Source organism: Mangifera indica, chromosome 5 (assembly GCF_011075055.1).
Source record: "Mangifera indica cultivar Alphonso chromosome 5, CATAS_Mindica_2.1, whole genome shotgun sequence".
NCBI classification, from domain to species: Eukaryota; Viridiplantae; Streptophyta; class Magnoliopsida; order Sapindales; family Anacardiaceae; genus Mangifera; species Mangifera indica.
In genome coordinates, this window is record NC_058141.1 from 6,229,522 (window position 1) to 6,248,274 (window position 18,753).

The window sequence follows — 18,753 nt, forward strand, 5'->3', positions numbered from 1 at the left end:
ATATATATACATACACGTGCGCAAAAGTGATGAATAAGCCTCTCTATCCAACCTTTTTAATCACGTATAGTTTGTCTAATCTTGGGGATATAAGAAAATTTTAGATCATTGCTTTGGGTTTGTCTATTCAAGTCTCAAATTATTTGTTCAGGCTTCGGTCTACTCATATAACTTTTTGGAGTTTCAAACTTATTCCAAGTCTATTCATATAACTTTAAAACTCTATAAAAACATTTTTAAGGTTTGAAAACTTGACACAAGAAGTTTATCAGACTTTGGGTTTGAGCAACCTCCGCTTAAATTCAAATCTAATAATTTAAGAAATAATTTTTTCTGTGCAGGTTTGCTTGAAATCCAAATTCCGATAGTCCTAAAACTAAAATTTTCAAATTGAATAATCGTGTTTCGGTCTTGCTCGATCCGATTGACATGCGTGGATGAATATGAGTCGTCCAGACTCCATGTCCATGCACCGTACCTGACGATCTCCAATGCCTGCTCTTTTGTGAAAGAAAAGGACCCCACGTCCATGTGCCAACTTTCCAATTTCAGTTTCTCCAGACATAAAATCCTATAAGCTTTTTTTAATTTAGCGCTCTCTCTTCCTTCATCTACCACATCTTTCCAATAATTTCTATGTCTCCGCCGCTTCCTTTCTCTACAATCCTATCTTTCCAAACACACGATCAACGCCAACACCTTCACAACTCAAAAACTACTCCAACAAACAAACGCCTTTCCTGCAATGCCTGCTTAAGGCTCATTTACTGTTAAAGTTTCCACCTTTTCATATTTTCCTTCACTTTCTCCCCTGTTTTCCCAAGAAAATGAACAAACCCTATCTGGGTTTTATTTTCTCTTCATTTTCCCTTTTCATTTTCCCTATTATCTCTTTAACTTCTTCAGTTTACTCTCAGCCTAGTCCAGATGCTGCAGCCATGCAAGCTCTCAAAACCAGCTTAGCCGACCCGGCAAGCTTGGGCTGGAACGACCCTGACCCTTGCAAATGGAAGCACGTTGCTTGTTCGAAGGATAAACGGGTCATCCGGATCCAAATCGGGTCACTGGGCTTGAAAGGAACTCTTCCACCGGACATCAGGAACTTAACTTCACTGACTAAACTGGAGGTGATGAAGAACGAACTGACTGGGCCTATCCCAAGTCTTGCTGGGTTGAGTTCTCTTCAAGAAGTGCTTTTTAATAACAACAGTTTCTCATTTATGCCCCTGGATTTCTTTTCTGGGTTAACTTCTTTGCAAAGCATTAGTCTTGATTATAATCCCTTTGAGTCTTGGGAGATTCCTGAGAGTTTAACAAATGCAACGACTTTGCAGATATTTTCTGCAAACGGGGCTAATGTCACGGGGACTATTCCTTGGTTTATTGGGGGAAATGTGTTTCCAGGATTAAAGAGTTTGAATTTGGCTAGGAACAATCTCCATGGACAACTTCCGCAGAGTTTTGCTGGGTCAGCAATTGAGACGCTTTGGTTGAATGGCCAAAACGGTGATACTAAGCTCAATGGATCAGTTTCTCTGTTACAAAACATGACTTCTTTGGTTCAGGTTTGGCTTCATGGTAACCAATTTACAGGTCCTTTGCCAGATTTGTCAGGACTTACTGGCTTGAAGGACTTCAGCTTGCGAGATAATCAGTTGACGGGTATTGTTCCTTTGTCTTTGGTTAATCTTCCTGGACTTTCTAGGGTCAATTTGACTAATAATTTGCTTCAGGGTCCGACTCCAAAGTTTGATACTTCTAGAGTTGGTGTGGATATGAAAAATGGGTCTAATAGTTTTTGTTTAGATGAACCTGGCGTTTCTTGTGCTAGTCAAGTTAATACTTTGTTATCAATTGCCGAATCTGTGGGTTACCCTGTGGTGTTTGCACAAAATTGGAAAGGAAATAATCCTTGTGATGCCTCTCAGACATGGAAGGGGATTGTGTGTACTGGCGGAAACATCACAGTTGTTAATTTCAAAAATTTGGGGCTGACGGGCACCATTTCTTCGAATTTCTCTCAGCTCACTTCATTGAGACAATTGATACTATCAGGTAATTCACTTACTGGTACTATACCTACTAAGCTTACAACTTTGTCTAACCTTGAAAAGTTAGATGTGTCAAATAATCATATTTTTGGTAAAGTGCCGAAGTTTAGACAGAATGTGGTGGTTAACACTGATGGAAACCCTGATATCGGAAACGATAGCAGTAGTTTCGCACCTCCGGGGGCACCACCAGGGGTTCCATCTGGACCTCCTGATGCTCCTAGTGAAGAAAACAGTTCCTCGGCTAGTGGGAGTAAGAATACTGGAAAAATTGTTGGTTCTGTGATTAGTGCTGTTTGTGGTGTGCTTATTGTTGTTGGAGGTATCTGTTTGTATACCAGGAAACGAAAGCATTCCAGTAGAGTACAGAGTCCGAACACTGTGGTGATACATTCTCAGATTGCGGGGGATGGAAATGGAATGAAGATTACGTTAACAAATTCTAGTGTTAATGGAGGTGGCAGTGACAGCCATAGTCTCGCTAGTAGTGGGCCTAGTGACATTCATGTGGTTGAGGCTGGAAATATGGTTATCTCAATCCAAGTTTTGAGGAATGTGACTAATAACTTCAGCGAGGAAAATATATTAGGAAAAGGTGGTTTTGGGACAGTGTATAAAGGGGAATTACATGATGGGACGAAGATAGCAGTGAAGAGGATGGAGTCTGGAATTTTGAGTGACAAGGGCTTGGCGGAGTTTAAGTCTGAAATTGCTGTTCTTACCAAAGTTCGACACCGCCATTTGGTGGCACTTCTTGGCTATTGCTTAGATGGAAATGAGAGGCTTCTTGTTTATGAGTACATGCCACAGGGGACCCTTAGTAGGCATCTTTTCAATTGGAAGGAGGAGGGATTGAAACCGCTTGAGTGGACTAGAAGGTTGATCATTGCCTTGGATGTTGCTAGAGGTGTTGAGTATCTTCATGGTTTAGCACATCAAAGTTTTATTCACAGAGATCTAAAACCATCCAACATTCTTCTTGGAGATGATCTGCGGGCTAAAGTTGCAGATTTTGGATTGGTTCGTCTTGCTCCAGAAAATGGAAAACGTTCAATTGAGACAAGACTTGCTGGAACTTTTGGGTATCTTGCTCCAGAGTATGCAGGTAACTAAAATCAGATTTAATATTAGTGTTGATATGATGTGCCTGATTTTATTTTTACATTTTCATGTTCTTGCAAATGTTTAGTTTTTTGTTTTTACGGTAAACAAAACTAACTTGAGATCTTCATATTTTGCATTACTAGCAACTTTCTATACATCAAACTGGATCATGTATTACTGAATAATATTAAGAACGCTTGTGAACAGGATGATACATCTAAAGATAGTGGAATTTAATTAATCTGGCCCATTTCCAAACCACCCCCCTTTTCTATTTTTTAAATATTTTCTTTTCTATTGCTTTTTTTCTGTAGCAAAAGATATTAGAAGTGACTCTGCTTCACTATTTTCAAAATTTATAAAGAAGTTGGCGAATTATGTACAATTAAGTGATCTTTTTCTATGGTGATAATTGTTTACTGACTTAATGTAAGAAAACGACCTGCAGAATCAAGATAGAACATTACAAGAAAGAGCATCATATTAGGTTCGAGGATAAATCATCTGTCGCTATCTATAATAGTTCTTGTCCACTGCCTCGGGAGACATTCTGTTTCATCAGAGCACCTTTCCTTCTTTTATGGATTATGGTTTATATAGTCTTTACCTTTTCATCATCGCACGATTCTGAATTTAAGTTTTAGGCAGTAGTTCAGAGTACAATGGTTGTTTGCTCTATTCCTTAAAGTCAAAAGTAGTTGGTTTATTGGACTGTGCACCTATGTAACTCTTGATCCTTCTTTTGAGAACCTGAGATTCTGGTTTTGATTCATGGTTGTCAAACTTTGGTACAATTAAAAATATATTTTAATTTTACTCGGCCATATTTGAGTTTGTTCTTTGTCTCTTCCATTGCCTTATGCTGATTTCACATATCATGTAAAAGAATTTAATATGTTATGAATTATTTACTGCACCGTTATTTTTTAAAATTTGTTTGCTGATTTTAGGGGTAGAGGAATGTTAATTATATTGTTGATCTAGTGAAGATCTTTTTCTTGTATTTTTCTAATTATTATTATGGGAATATCTTTTGCCACTAGAAGTTTACCTTTTATTGACAAATCTGTGGATAAATCTTAGTTTTAGCCACTTAGTAGACATTATCGTTACATTCAGTTTTATTGCTTTCTGCTTAATGAATTTTTGTACTCTGATGCGGTTAAGTGTACTTGTGATTGGCAGTGACTGGACGTGTTACTACCAAGGTTGATGTGTTTAGCTTTGGAGTGATTTTAATGGAGTTAATCTCAGGTAGAAAAGCCCTTGATGAAACCCAGCCTGAGGATAGTGTGCATCTTGTCACATGGTTTCGTAGAATGTATATTAACAAGGACACATTCCGAAAGGCCATTGACCAAACAATTGAGCTGTACGGGGAAACCCTTGCCAGTGTAAGCACCGTGGCTGAGCTGGCTGGCCACTGCTGTGCAAGGGAGCCCTACCAGAGGCCTGATATGGGTCATGTTGTAAATGTGCTTTCATCTCTAGCTGAGTTGTGGAAACCATCCGAACATGATTCTGATGACATATATGGAATTGATCTTGACATGACCTTGCCACAAGCACTAAAGAAGTGGCAGGCCTATGAGGGGAGCGGCAACGTGGAGGACTCTTCTTCATCATTCCTTGTCAGTGCAGACAATACCCAGACTAGCATAGCAACTAGACCATCCGGATTTGCAGAATCATTTACCTCAGCTGACGGAAGATAAAGAATTCAAAAGTATAAGGACAAAAAAAATATGGGTCTGTTTTGATGGTTGTAGAGGTTTGCTTTGTTCATTCCATCTACCTCTGTTTTTCTTCTTTTTGTGAGGTTTGCTCTATTTTGCTGGAGATAGTTTCTTCGTTTTTATCTGCAGTTTCAGTGCTAGTTTTATGTTTTTCGGGTGTTGAGAAGTTGTTAAAATACAAATTGACAGACTCAAGCAGGAGTGGCTCTCTAATGTTCATCCTCTTAATTAATGCATTATTTGCAAGTAGTTCAACCTTCTATGATTCTTCAAGCGTTATCTAACTGATTGTTCAGGTGTAAAACGAGTTAAAACAGTCAACAGGATTGTTTTAATATGCATCAAAATAAGAAAATATTTTGTCTTATGACCTTAACAGTGATAATGTTTCAGAGGTCAATATCAGAATTCATCGTTTATATGTATCAAAGGGAGTCATACGGTTTCCCACTCCCATTAAGTGCTGTCCGTGATTATTCATCATTGTCAGAACCAATTGTTGGAGTCCGATTGGCATGCAAAAGACATATGAAAAGGCCCCAGTTGCGGATGATTGAGATAGCATCTAGGTGGAAAAAAGATTTAGCTTTATCACAAAGCTTAGGTGATTGGCTGACGATAATAAGATTGAAGAGAACAGCTCATCCTTCTTCAACCTCTACTGTCCTTCATTCTCATAAAGCTGTGGTAATTTGTCATTGTGTACACTTGTCTGTAAAAGAATGGTGGTTGATGTGCTTGCCAGCTGCATTTCGTTTCTTTTGCATGGAAATTGGAATATCCTCCAAGGGTCTCCACGTGGGCTCATCACTCATTGGCTCTTTTCTTTGACAATTACTCTTTGTTATTATTCTTTCATTTCATGCCTTAAAACATGCCCCATTTTTTGCATGTTTTGTCTGCTGACTTTTTATTCTAGCACAAGACTTCACCCTTGACTCCCCCATTGAGACCCCAAAATAGGGATAATCCCTTGCCCCCATGGAGTTTAGCTTTACCATGTCTAGATCCTATTGTTTAACTGCTGGGGTCCCCTGATTCTTTCATACGCCAAACTATGTAACCACAGGTACATTTTATGTATAAATAAAATTATGTATGTATATAATAAATATTAATTTGGGTATTATTAAAAATAAAATAATACACAACTATATGTTAATATATTATTATTGGTTATTAAATTTATTATTCATTTTAAGTTTACATACATTACTCTTTTATGTAATTTAATATTTTAGTAAAATTAGATTAATGCTATATTATGATTAAATTGTTTTTTGAGTGAAAAAAATGTTGTTTCAAAATGAGAAGTCAATTATCCAACTTAATTTAAGGCGGAAGTATTTGAAATGTCAGGATCTTGATAATGGATAAAAAACTCTAGAAGGATTAAGTATTTATAATACTACATGTTAATGTAATATTTTGTCGCTAACTGAAAGTACACAATCTTGAATCTTATTCAAGATATATTATAATAGTGGTGATGAGAATTAGTTATATAACTCTTCTATCTACTATGTCAATGATTAATTGTGAAGGATTGAATGACCTAAAAGGGAGTGAATTAGACAATTTAAAACAATATTTACCGAATTAAAGAATTAAATCAATTTATTCAAATCAATGAATGTTGCCTATTTTTAAGGAAATTTATGAGAATGATAAGAACATTTCAAATAATCAATACAATCAAAAGAACATAACACAAAATATAAATCTAAAGAAAGAGAAAATCAAACACGTGATATATACTAGTTCGACACAATTCGACCTACATCCACTCTTTCAAGCTATCTCTCTTGGAGTATTTCACTGATCCTTGATTGACCAAAACTCAACCAAGTTTTTCTTCATAACAAAATAACTTCCACGGTGCTATTAACCTTTACAAATGCTAAAGCTCAATTTCTCTCATTAAAAAATTTTCTAATCTTTCCAAGAGTGAACCTCACTCATTTATAATATGAATTTTAGTATGAATTTGAAATATAATCTTTCTCAAAGAGTGTATATGAAAGTGTAAACTTAGTATAACCCAATGCAATGAAATTATAAAGTATATGAGCGACAGTTTTGAATAGAGAAGAGCATTTGTAAGTGAATAGCTCAAAATTAATTTGCTCTCAAATGTATAAAATTTCTTGGTGGCAAAAGTCTTTTACAAATGAATTTGATTGAATTTATATAAGAAAAAATGATAAAAATTACCATTATGCACAAAACCAGTTGTTCAAGTTTTTCAAAAAACATAAAATTTGATCGATCGAATTTAATTCGGTTAACTGAATTTGTAAAAGCCAAAATACATGGCTTCTGAATAATTCGAAAGCTGCCATTGAAGAATTCGATTGGTCAAATTTGATCAACCGAATTTTATTACATTTTACCTTTTGAATTTTTAAAAATTATATTTAACCCCTAAATCTTTGAAAAGTGATAATTTAACCCATTTTTGAAAATTCTTTCAAAACCAACTTTGAGACATGAAAATGTAGTTAACAAAACTTCATCATTTTAAATGAGTTAATAAACTTTGATAAAAAAATTGGCTTAACCCAATAAATTTGAAAAACAATATTTTAATCCAAAATATGAATGATCTGAGAATAAGTTTTCAAATGAGCTTTCACATGCAAATAAATATTCTAATAAAAATAAATGCTCCAAATTACAAACATATCTACCTAAACTTGAGTTTTTCTTCAAATCTTCAAGAATTCTTCACTTAAATTTTGTCTTCATTTCTATCTTGAAATTCTTTCAAATGTATTTTAAGAATTCTTGCAATCTAAACTCACACTCAAGTAAAGTCATTATTCAATATGCTTAGGAACATTATTAGTTTGTTATCATCAAAATAATAGCATGATGACTCTTTGAGTCAACAAATTTTAATATGAAGCATAAGAGAAAATATTAACAAGAAGAGAGGTTTTTAATGTGGTTCTACCCGCCGTCCATAAACCTACCTTCATAATTATATTATTAATCTCTCAAAAAAGTGCTCTAGTAGAGGTTTTATATGAATACAAGAAAAGGTTGTGTATCTAGGATTTCTTGTGAGTTTGTATAGGATGAAGATGTCATGTACATTTAGATATTGTATCTATATATTCCTACTTCAAATATGAATTTTGGGATTTTTTTCAATTGTACAAAGATAAGATAATTACATTGATAACAAAATCACGATTTGATAAGAGATGACTACTTTTCATGTAGACACGAGATGAAATAGGAAATGAATATTGTAGATAATAAAAAGATATACTATTGTATAAAGTTCTCCTTATTGTCTATAAGTGATGTTAAATGTATAGGTGACGTGTTTGGTTGTTATTCTTATAGTGTGTCGCTGATTAGTCATAACCTGAGTTTTGTATTCGTTGTTGACTCAATGAGTTATTATGCTTTTATTTTGATGATAACACACTCATATGTCTCTAATCATATTGATTAATAATTTTACTTGAGTGTGAGTTTAAATTGTAAAAATTTACTTAGTGCATTTGAATGAGCATCAAGATGAAAATCAAAGACAATGTTCAAAATGAAGAATTCTTGAAGATTTGAATAAGAACTCAAGTCTAGGTAGAATTCTTGAAGCATTAGTTTTAATTAAAATATTCATTTGCAAGTGAAAGCTCTTATAAAAAAATTTGTTTTTATATCTTTTACACTTTGAAGTTAAAAGTGTCATTTTTCAAATCTAATAAGTTAAATCGATTTTTATCAAATTCTAATAACTTGATTGAAATTATAAATTTTTTGTGAACTAAAATATTATATCTCAATTTTGAGTTTGAATAAGTTTTCAAAACATAGGTTAAATTGACATTTTTCATTTTTTTTAAAAATATTGGGTTAAAATGTTATTTTTCAAACTTAATGAGTTAAACCAATTTTTAACAAAATTCAATAACTTATTTGAAATTATGAAGTTTTGTGGATGAAAATTTCACATCTCAAAGTTGATTTTGAAAGAATTTTTCAAAATAGGTTAAATTGTAATTTTTCAAAAATTTAGGGATAAATGAATTTTTTAAAACTTCAAGGGGCAAGGTGTAATAGAATTTGGTTTACCGAATTTGATTAGTCAAAATTTTCGATGGTGGCTATTGGATTATTTAGAATCCATGTATTTTAGGTTTAAAAAATTTAGTCGACCTAATTGGTCAATGAATCGCCAAGTGACCACAACGAAAGTGTCATGTCACATCTGATTGACTGAATTATATTCGGTCGATCGAATTCTATGTTTTATAGAAAATTAAAATAACTAGTTTTGTATATAATAGTAACTTTCATTATTTTCCTCTATATAAACTCAATTAAATTCACTTGAAAACAATTTTGGCACATAAGAACTTTCATTTATTTGAGAGCTAAAAATTTTTAACCTATACACTTGCAAATCATTCTCTCTAATCAAATCCTTGCTTATACATTTTCTTGATTTCATTTGTATTGGGTTGTTCCTTTATTTTTTGGAGCAAACTCTTGCGTTTTTTTTTTTTTCAAAAATCAAGTATTTCTTAACTTCAAAGAAGTAAATTCATTGACATATTTTCTAAAATTCTTTAGAGTGTAGATGCATTTATCATCATAAAAAAGAGAGAGATTGTTGACTCAATAAGTCATTATTCTCTTATTAGAGAACAAACTAATATGTTCTTAATTATATTGACAAATAAATTTACTTAAATGTAAGTTTAAATTGCAAGAATTTATTTGATGCAGTTGAAAGAGTATCAAGAAAGAAATAAAAGATAAGGTTCAAAATAAAGAATTTTTGAAGATTTGAAGAAAAAATTAAGTCTAGATAGATATTTTTGTGATTTTGAAGATTAATCTTGATTAAAATATTTATTTGCATGTAAAAGCTTTAAAAAAAAATTTGATTTCATATCTTTCACACTTTGGGGTTAAAGTGTCATTTTTCAAACCTAATGAGTTAAATCAATTTTTGTCAAATTCCCATGACCTATTTAAAATTATGAAGTTTTTGTGAACTAAAATATCATATCGCAATTGTGGGTTTGAATAAATTTTCAAAAAAAGGTTAAATTGACATATTTCATATTTTTCAAAAATTTTGGGTTAAAATGTCATTTTTCAAACTTAATGAATTAAGTCAATTTATATCAAGATTCAATAACTCATTTGAAATTATGAAGTTTTGTGGACTAAAATTTCATATCTCAAAATTAGTTTTGAAAGAGTTTTACAAAATGAGTTAAATTGTCGTTTTTCAAAGTTTTAAGGAAAAATTATAATTTTTTAAAACTTTAAGGGGCAAAGGGCAATAAAATTCAGTGACCGGATTTGACTAGTTGAATTTTCTATTGGTGACTATCAAATTATTTAAAAGTCATGTATTTTGGCTTTTAAATATCCAATAAACCAAAATGAATTCAATCAATCGAATCGGATAATAAATTTTTTAACGGCTAATGCCATGTGGATGCCATGGAAGTGCAATGTCACATCCAGTTGATCGAATTTTATGTTTTTTGAAAAATTAAAATGAGTAGTTTTATGTATAATGATAACTTTCTTCATTTTTTTTTTTTTATATAAACTCAATCAAATTCACTTAAAAATAACTTTGGCAACTAATAATTTCTATATACTTGAGAGCAAAATATTCTTGAGCTATACACTTGTAAATTCTTCTCTCTTATTAAACCCTTACTTATCCACTTTCTTGATTTCATTTGTATTAGATTGTATTAAGCTAAAACTTTCATATATACTTTTTAAGAGAGTTTTTTAAACTTTATCTTCTTATAAATTTGCATTGTAAAAGAGTGAAGTTCACTCATGGTGACGCTAGAGATTTCTAGTGAGAGAAAGCGACTCTTGCACGTGTAAAGGTTAATAGCACTTTGGAATAGAGTTGACAATTTTTAATACAATCAGTTAATCTGATACGATACGACACAAAAAAAACGGACAAGGGTTTAGTTTTTCTGACACAAAATTTATTTTAGGTCAATCCGATATGACTTGAAATTAAATCAGGTAGTGTTAGGATTCATATAAAAGTACCTCATATTTTGGAGAAATATTATTTTAATAGAATTTGTTAGAGATAAATTATAATATTGTTAAAAGACAATATCAATAGTAGTTGAAATTTTCATATATTACATATAATTGCATTTTTATATAATTATAATTACTCATATAATTTGTATTTAAATATTTTATTATATTATTAAGTAGTAAAAATATGATTTGGCTAGCTAGATTATTGATGTGTTTTAAAGATTTTAGTATGTAATTTTTAAATCATTTGTAAATAAAATGAAATGTTATATTGTGTAATATATTAATAGTAGTTTGAGGTAATTTGGTGAAGAAATTAAAATGGTAAAAACACTTTGAAGAGTGAAAATAATAGATCATTTTAAGTTAATTTCAGTTGGATCAGGTCAACTTGAATATTAAATGGTTGAGTTAGGGTTAAAAATTGTGAAAACGATTCTAATTCGAATTGAGTTAAAGTTGAAAGTCAAATTGACATAATACGAATACGATCTAATGACACAAACAGCTAGGTCTACCTTATAAGCTATTTGAACTTTGAAGAAAAGCTTGGTTGGTGGGTTTTAATCAACCAAAGATTAGTATAATACTCCAAGAGAGAAAACTTGAAGGAGAGGATTTAGGCGGGTTGCGCCGAACCGCTATACATCGTTTATTTGATTTTTTCATCTCTTAAACTCATATTTTGTATTATATGTTGTTTTGATTGTATTAATAATTTGGAATATCTTTTAACAGTCTCATAAATTGCATTAAAAATACCCAATATTTATTAAGTTGCATAGATTGTTTTTATCCTTTAATTTGGTAAAAAATATTTTAAAAACCTAAGTTATCCTCTTTTTAAGCCATTCGATCTTTTACCTATAAGTTTGGTCAAAGAGAAATTTTATTGTATAGCACTTTATATTCAAATGTTGGATACTAATAGGTGCCAATGAACTAGTATATCATTATTTAATTGAGTAATTTTAAATTAATGATGAGGTAAATAATTAGATTACTCATTCACAAAATAACACAATTAATTGTTTTTACTAACTAGAATTCCACTGTTTATTCATATTACTTATTAAATATTTTTTCAATAAAACTATGTACATAAATAATATACACAACTTTATATGCAAATAATATGTATAACTTTATACATAAATAATAATACGTTATTATATGATTTGATGTTGTTTTATCTCCAGTCTAAAACTATCTAATCACATAATAATATGTTATTATTTGTATATAAAATTTTATATATTTTTTTGTATACATAACATTACTCATTTTTTTTAGCATATGCAAATATTAATCTTGTAAATCAAATTACATATTTATTTATTTGTTTACTTCTAGATAATTAACATTTTTTTTTATGTAAATTAAATTATGAAAATCTAAAGAAGTATTCTCAAAATATCGTTCTCTAATAGCTTGACCCATTACCATGCATGAAATCACCTTTTAAGTATTATTAGATAGATAATACTTTTTTGTTCCTATAAATTAAATTATGAAAATCTAAAGGAATATTGTCAAGATATTGTCATCCAATAACCGAATCTATTGTTAATATATTATCTATTTTAAATATACAGACATATAGAACAACTCTGATACTATTTGTAACATCTCTGATCTAATAATTCAATTCATTATCAAGATATTATCTATTTTGAATACATAGTTCATTATAATTTTATTTTTGAGTTTTGTAACTCAAAATATGTTTTGATAACTTGAAAAGTTCATATAGTATTTAATCAATTAAATTTTTTTATTTTTAATCGATATGTGATGTACAATTAAATTCAACATCTCTCTATGATTTATTGATGTGGAATTTATCTAAGTACGTCATAATTACATAATGAAGTAAGTGATTTAAGAATAATATTAATATTCATAAAGGCTTTGTACGATTTCTGTTTTTTAAATATTCGGTGAACAAATATAAAAAATTAAAGGGAAATTTTAATAAATGGTCAAAATACCCCTTCATTAAGCAAAAATGCCCAATTTCACTATTCTTAAAGCAAAAATACCCAAATTTCCTATTTCTAAGCAAAAATGCCCTAAATTTTTTTTAAAATATCAAAATTACCCTTTATCACATCTATATAAACCTCCTCACTCACTCTTATTACACACTTCTTATATCACTCAAACACTCACTCTCACTCTCATTTTTACTCAATATTAATTAGTACGGGTTCGTTCAGATGGAAGAAGTTCGTATTTATACGAATCTTAACCTAAAAACTTAATTTTATTTGTTAAATCTAGTTTATATGTTATATAAAGGGGGTATTTGAATATTAGATAATAATATAGGGGTTAAATAAATGTTAGATAAATATAGGGGTATTTTGACATTATACAATATATAAAGGATTTAAATAACATGTTAAGGATAGATAGATATACTTTGATACAAGACAACATATAAAGGTGTTAAATAAAGAAAGAGATAATTATAAGGGGTCAAAAAAATGTTATAAAAATATGGGGGGCATTTTGATATTAAACATTGTAAGAGCATTATAAATGAAATTTTAGGAATAGATAGATGTATTTTGAAATTACAGGTAAATGCAATGTTAGGTAATTATAGGGGGTACAAATAAATATTTAAAAAATATAGGGGTATTTTGAAATTACATAATACATGAAGTATTTAAATAATAGGTTAAGAGTAGATAGATGTTTTTTGATACAAGAGAACATAAAATAGTGTTAAATGAAAGTTTAGATAATTATAGAGGGTTAAATGAAATGTTAAGAAAAACATAGGGGTATTTTGATAATTCATAATATCATGAAAGATTTAAAAACATGTTAAGAATGAATAGATGTATTTTGATAATAGGAAACATACGAGGGTATTAAATGAAATATTAGATAAGTATGAGGGGTTAAAAAATATTAAAAAATATAGGGGGTATTTTGATATTAAACATTGTAAAAACGCTTTAAATGAAATGTTAAGAATAGATAGATACATTTTGATACAAGGTAACATAAAAAGTTGATAAAAAATTGTTAGATAAATATAGGGGGTTAAATAAAATATTAGAAAAACATAGGGGGTCTGATATTAAACATTGTAAGAACGTTTTTAATGAAATATTAAAAATAGATAGATACGTTTTGATACAAGATAACATTTGATGGTGTTATAAAATTATTAAATAATTATAAGAGGTTAAATAAAATATTAGAAAAATATGAGGGGTTTTTTTATATTAATAATTGTAAGACTGTTTTACATAGTTATTACAGATTTTTTGTTATAAATGAATAATTATTTTCAAAAAATTGTCATTGTAGGATTGATAATTAAAATGGATGGTTATGCATCGGTTCATTACTAAGAAGAATGAATTTAAGGTGGCAACAACACAATGAAATATGTTGGAGGATTCAAACAATTGATTAAAATTTCTTATGAAACAATATTTGAGGGATTTATTGAGCTTTTAAAGGAGTCTTGTAGTATTGATCCAATAAAAAACTACCTTTAACTATCAATGAAGCTAAGAAAAATTGAGCTCAACTACGCCGTACAGATCCAAAATGATGAAGATGTCTAGGGTCTTATTGATATGTCTCAGCACTTATAGGAATGTATTCTTGTTTTTGTTACATATACCTCAATTGAAGGACAAGAGGAAGAAGACACAGATGAAGAAGATGCAAATGAAGATGAAGAAGAAATTAGTAGGGTGAAAAAAGAATACGATTTGGAAAACTTGATTGAATTTAGTAATGACCTATTGTACATTGCAAACTCATGGGCTTATGGAGAAAAAGATAGAGTTCCCAACTAGGGTGACTTTGATGGAATGATATGCCTAATATTTTTTCTGAAGATGTAGAGCCTAAGTATATGACACCAGTTATCGAGGGTATGGATAGTTTGCAACTTGAAGATCCTATTTCAGGTGGTGAAAATTATTTTGGGCCATTTTTTGACAATGTCCCCACTGATCCGTTTAGGTAGCTTCCTGATTTTCCTCTATAACCATCAACATCATCAGGTAGTATCAGATCGATCCTAGAGGAGAATGGTGTATAGGTTGGTAATATTTTCCATAATAAAGTACAATTGAAAGACGCTGTGAAGCAATTCGCCTTACTTAAAGGATTTCAATTCATGGTCAAAAAGTCTGACAAGAAACGATGGGAAATTAAGTGCAAGGCTGAAAATTGTGAGTGGTATATGCATGCAACCAAGTCCAAAGTTGGTGAAATGTTTCAAATCAACTATATGAATCCTACCCACATATGTTTAGTTGATCAAATCATGCCACATTACAAACAAACTGGTGCCCGAGCTTTAGGTCAATTAATGAGGTCAAAGTTTGTGATGATTGATTGAATTTATCGGCCTAAGGAAATAATTGTGGACATCGCTAACTGATATAAAATTGATATTTCATATTCACAGGCGTGGAGGGCAAGAAACTAGGCTATAAATTCATTGAGGGGCTCATCGGAGCAATCATTTATTCTTTTACCAGATTATTGCTACAATCTACAGTGCACTAATCTGGGCACCGTTACTGCTATTAAAACGGATGATAACACTAGTCTTGAGCTCTGCCCTACAACGTTCATCTAAAAAAGCAAAGGGATGAGATCTTAACATGATTATAATCAGTTTTGTTAGTTATATGATTCATTATTGTTGTACTTCAGTTATATGTAATCGATGTATTTTTATTATTGTTTCAAATGTGTACTTGTATTGACATGTGATGTAATAACTTTAGTGTAAATAATTTCTTCATTTTATATTTGTTAGAATAAGTTATTTGAGTATTTCTTTATTTAATGTAACGTTTGTTAGTAACATCACTCAAATCACATATAATTATTTTCGTGACAAGATTATTTAAAAAATGAAATCAAATACATATTCATATATAATGACAGATAAAGTACATCGTACACATACACATATACAATAAATATATATACATAAGAGCATATAAAGAACGATAAATAAACAATGAGCTAACTAAATATACACCTATGAGCTACTTGATACAGTGGTAATACAACTGCGACGCTAAACGTTGACGTATAGAGGTAGACAACTCTTAAGAAAAATCGACACTCCATGACAATGCTAAACACTAAAAAACAACGTAACATAAACATGTCACAATCACTAGAGCCTTCCCTCTATTGAGGGACATCAGTTGCTTGATGTAAAGCGAGGGGATCACGTCGTAAAGTTTGTCCAGAAGCTATCCAAAAACTCGTTGCCTCTAATAATGCAGGTATGAATGTCATGTACGGTTGCATCTGCCACTCGAGAGACCCCATATTCTCCAAATATGATACATTCGAATCGTACACCATAATCGACCACTTATGAAAATCTATAACTCTAACCACGCAATATGCGTAGTCGACGTTTATAAGGATGTAAACCTATAAACAGTGACAAATTAAAGTTGATTATAAACTAATACATATATACTATACCTTATTGACCATCCCCCATGGTTTGTAAAACAACCCCGGGGTGTACGCTGCCTTAACCATCCTCATGAAGAGCCCTAAAAACTCAAACTCCTCATACGGTGTGGTCTGCCAACTCTTCCAGGCCATCTCAATATGGCCTCCAAAGAATGTGTGGGTAGTCATCCAGCACTGTGAAATAGTCACACGGTGATCGTCCTGGTGTCGACGTAATATAACCAAAAAGGAATCCATATGCTAAAATAGTATAAACAACTTCAAATGTGTTAGTTATTGGCAAATATATCAAACTTTTAACCAAATTACATAATATAGACAACTTACATCGTCAGTCAACCACTTGAGCAACTCTACAATAAGCTGCCAAAAGTTGTCCTTCGACTTCGAACCGATGAAGTAAACATCATGTGCATCGGAAGCCATAACTCTGGTGTACTATGTGAGGAAAGATTCCTCACGCTTTGAGGTAGAGGATGGAATGGCCCTGAGTTACCGTTTTACCCTCCCTCTGAGTGTATTTGTATACGAGGTACGAACCAGACCCTTCCAAATGATCCAATCGTATGCTGTACGAATCAACTGTAAGTACATAAAACTATTAATTCATTATTTCATCTTACGTAACAATTAGACATTAATCGATTAATGTTACCTTCTCCATGTATGTAGGAGGAGGTTTGGTTGGAAAATCCTGAATCACGGTCAAGTCCACCATGCGTGCTCCCTCGATGGACTGTAAAATTGTAATTTTGAACATCTCAATGAATAATATATATGAATATTTATATACTAAATATAATTGATATACCACAATATAGATGACCTTAGAAACGTCCTCCTGGAAGTCTTTTTCCTGTGAACTAATATCCACTGTCCTTTTACTAGAGCTCGGGATATCAGTAAGTTACCATAGTTGCACGTCCTGAAAAAGAGACAAAACATCATTAAATAAACATTATAATTGAAAAGACATATCAATATAAAAAAATATAACCTTAACTTCTGAGGAAGGTGTTCGGGGAGAACCCTCGATCAATAATATCTCAATACGGGTTCCCTATATACATGAAAAAGACAAAATGGTAAATGATATTTCATATAAAATATAATATCTACAATTATTTTCATACCTGAAGTGGAAGATTTGAAGCAACCGGAGATCTGACCAAAAGGCCTTCATGAGGAAGACCCTATATTAATATATAAAATGAATTAATCGATAACAAAATATTCATAAAAATAAAGTTCCATCGATAAGTGGTCTATGGTTAGTGGGCTTTGAACTCCAGGGGGGCATAGAGGCTACGCAATAACAAGAGATTGAATAGGCTCCTCATGTGTCTTAAAAGTCTCGACGGGTATATATGAATGTCCTAAGGCTGGAGAAGCCCCGTCTCCTGTCGCGAGAGGAACCAAAGATGATGAGGAGGAATCAACATCCGATAAATTGGTGTACTCGCGAATGTCAGTATACCATGGTAAACTCTCCTCCATCGGTGACGGACGAAGCGGGAATGTGACATCATCGTAATCATGAAGATATATAAGTCAAAATAATTGCAACATTCAATGAATTAATCGACTTATTAATTAATGAGTACATACCGGGTCACCAATGAAAATAGTGCCTATATGACTGAAACTAGGGATGTCCTATGTACGCCACCTAAACATCCATGAGGACGCATAGATATCAATAATGTCAACTCAATCGTACAAGGTGTCCAACATCTCATATATCCAATACTGTAATATAATCATTTACGATTTAAATAAATCAATTCATATTTTTGCCAATTAATATATATAATCATTAGCTTAAAACTTATCTGAAATGCAAAAGGAAATCTGTAGAGGTCGTATTTACGCATTTTAGGCATCCATTTGGAGCACACTCTATCACTTGCTTGTAACATAGACTTGTACGTCACACGGCAATACCCCAGGGATAAGAATTAAACCCGTCTAGATGATCAACCAACTATAAGTATTCCACAGACACTTTCTTTCGTCGATCATTCCCCACAAAACCATGTGAAGAATATACAACAAGGCCATCTTGATGGCGTCAATATCGTCATCCCCCCATGGCCTTGCCAAGAAAACACGCTCTATGTCATGATACTACACCTTTGGACAACCCCGAAAGTACGTATCTCTGATCCTCTGTCCGGAGGAGCGAGAAATATATGAAGAAATATCAGTGCGTCGGCTAAACGAAAGACCCGTCACCAGAGCAAACTCAAACAGGCTAAATCTCACATCAACCCCGCTAACCCTAAACCATAACTCGTCTTTAGCAGAGGGCCGATATA

At 31.7% G+C, this 18,753-nt stretch overlaps 1 protein-coding gene across 2 annotated transcripts; it reads left to right on the top strand.

Annotated features, from left to right (window-relative positions):
• The first annotated feature begins 326 nt into the window (after positions 1–326).
• LOC123216609 (receptor protein kinase TMK1-like) lies at positions 327–5,151 on the top strand. Of its 2 annotated transcripts, none has more exons than XM_044637084.1 (2): positions 327–3,156; positions 4,410–5,151. In XM_044637084.1, exons 1-2 carry the CDS (start codon positions 828–830, stop codon positions 4,868–4,870), a joined length of 2,790 nt encoding a protein of 929 aa, XP_044493019.1. In that variant the 5' UTR covers positions 327–827; the 3' UTR covers positions 4,871–5,151. The 2 variants fall into 2 exon arrangements, with proteins under 2 accessions (XP_044493019.1, XP_044493018.1); XM_044637083.1 differs by having other exon boundaries at positions 343–3,156; positions 4,341–5,151.
• Positions 5,152–18,753: the final 13,602 nt, after the last annotated feature.

What these genes read in the sequence shown, in the direction of transcription:
- LOC123216609 (XM_044637083.1), top strand. Translation starts at nt 828, where the DNA reads ATGAACAAACCCTATCTGGGTTTTATTTTCTCTTCATTTTCCCTTTTC. An exon ending in TCTTGCTCCAGAGTATGCAG is followed by an intron (nt 3,157 to 4,340) that starts GTAACTAAAATC and finishes TGTGATTGGCAG; the next exon opens with TGACTGGACGTGTTACTACC.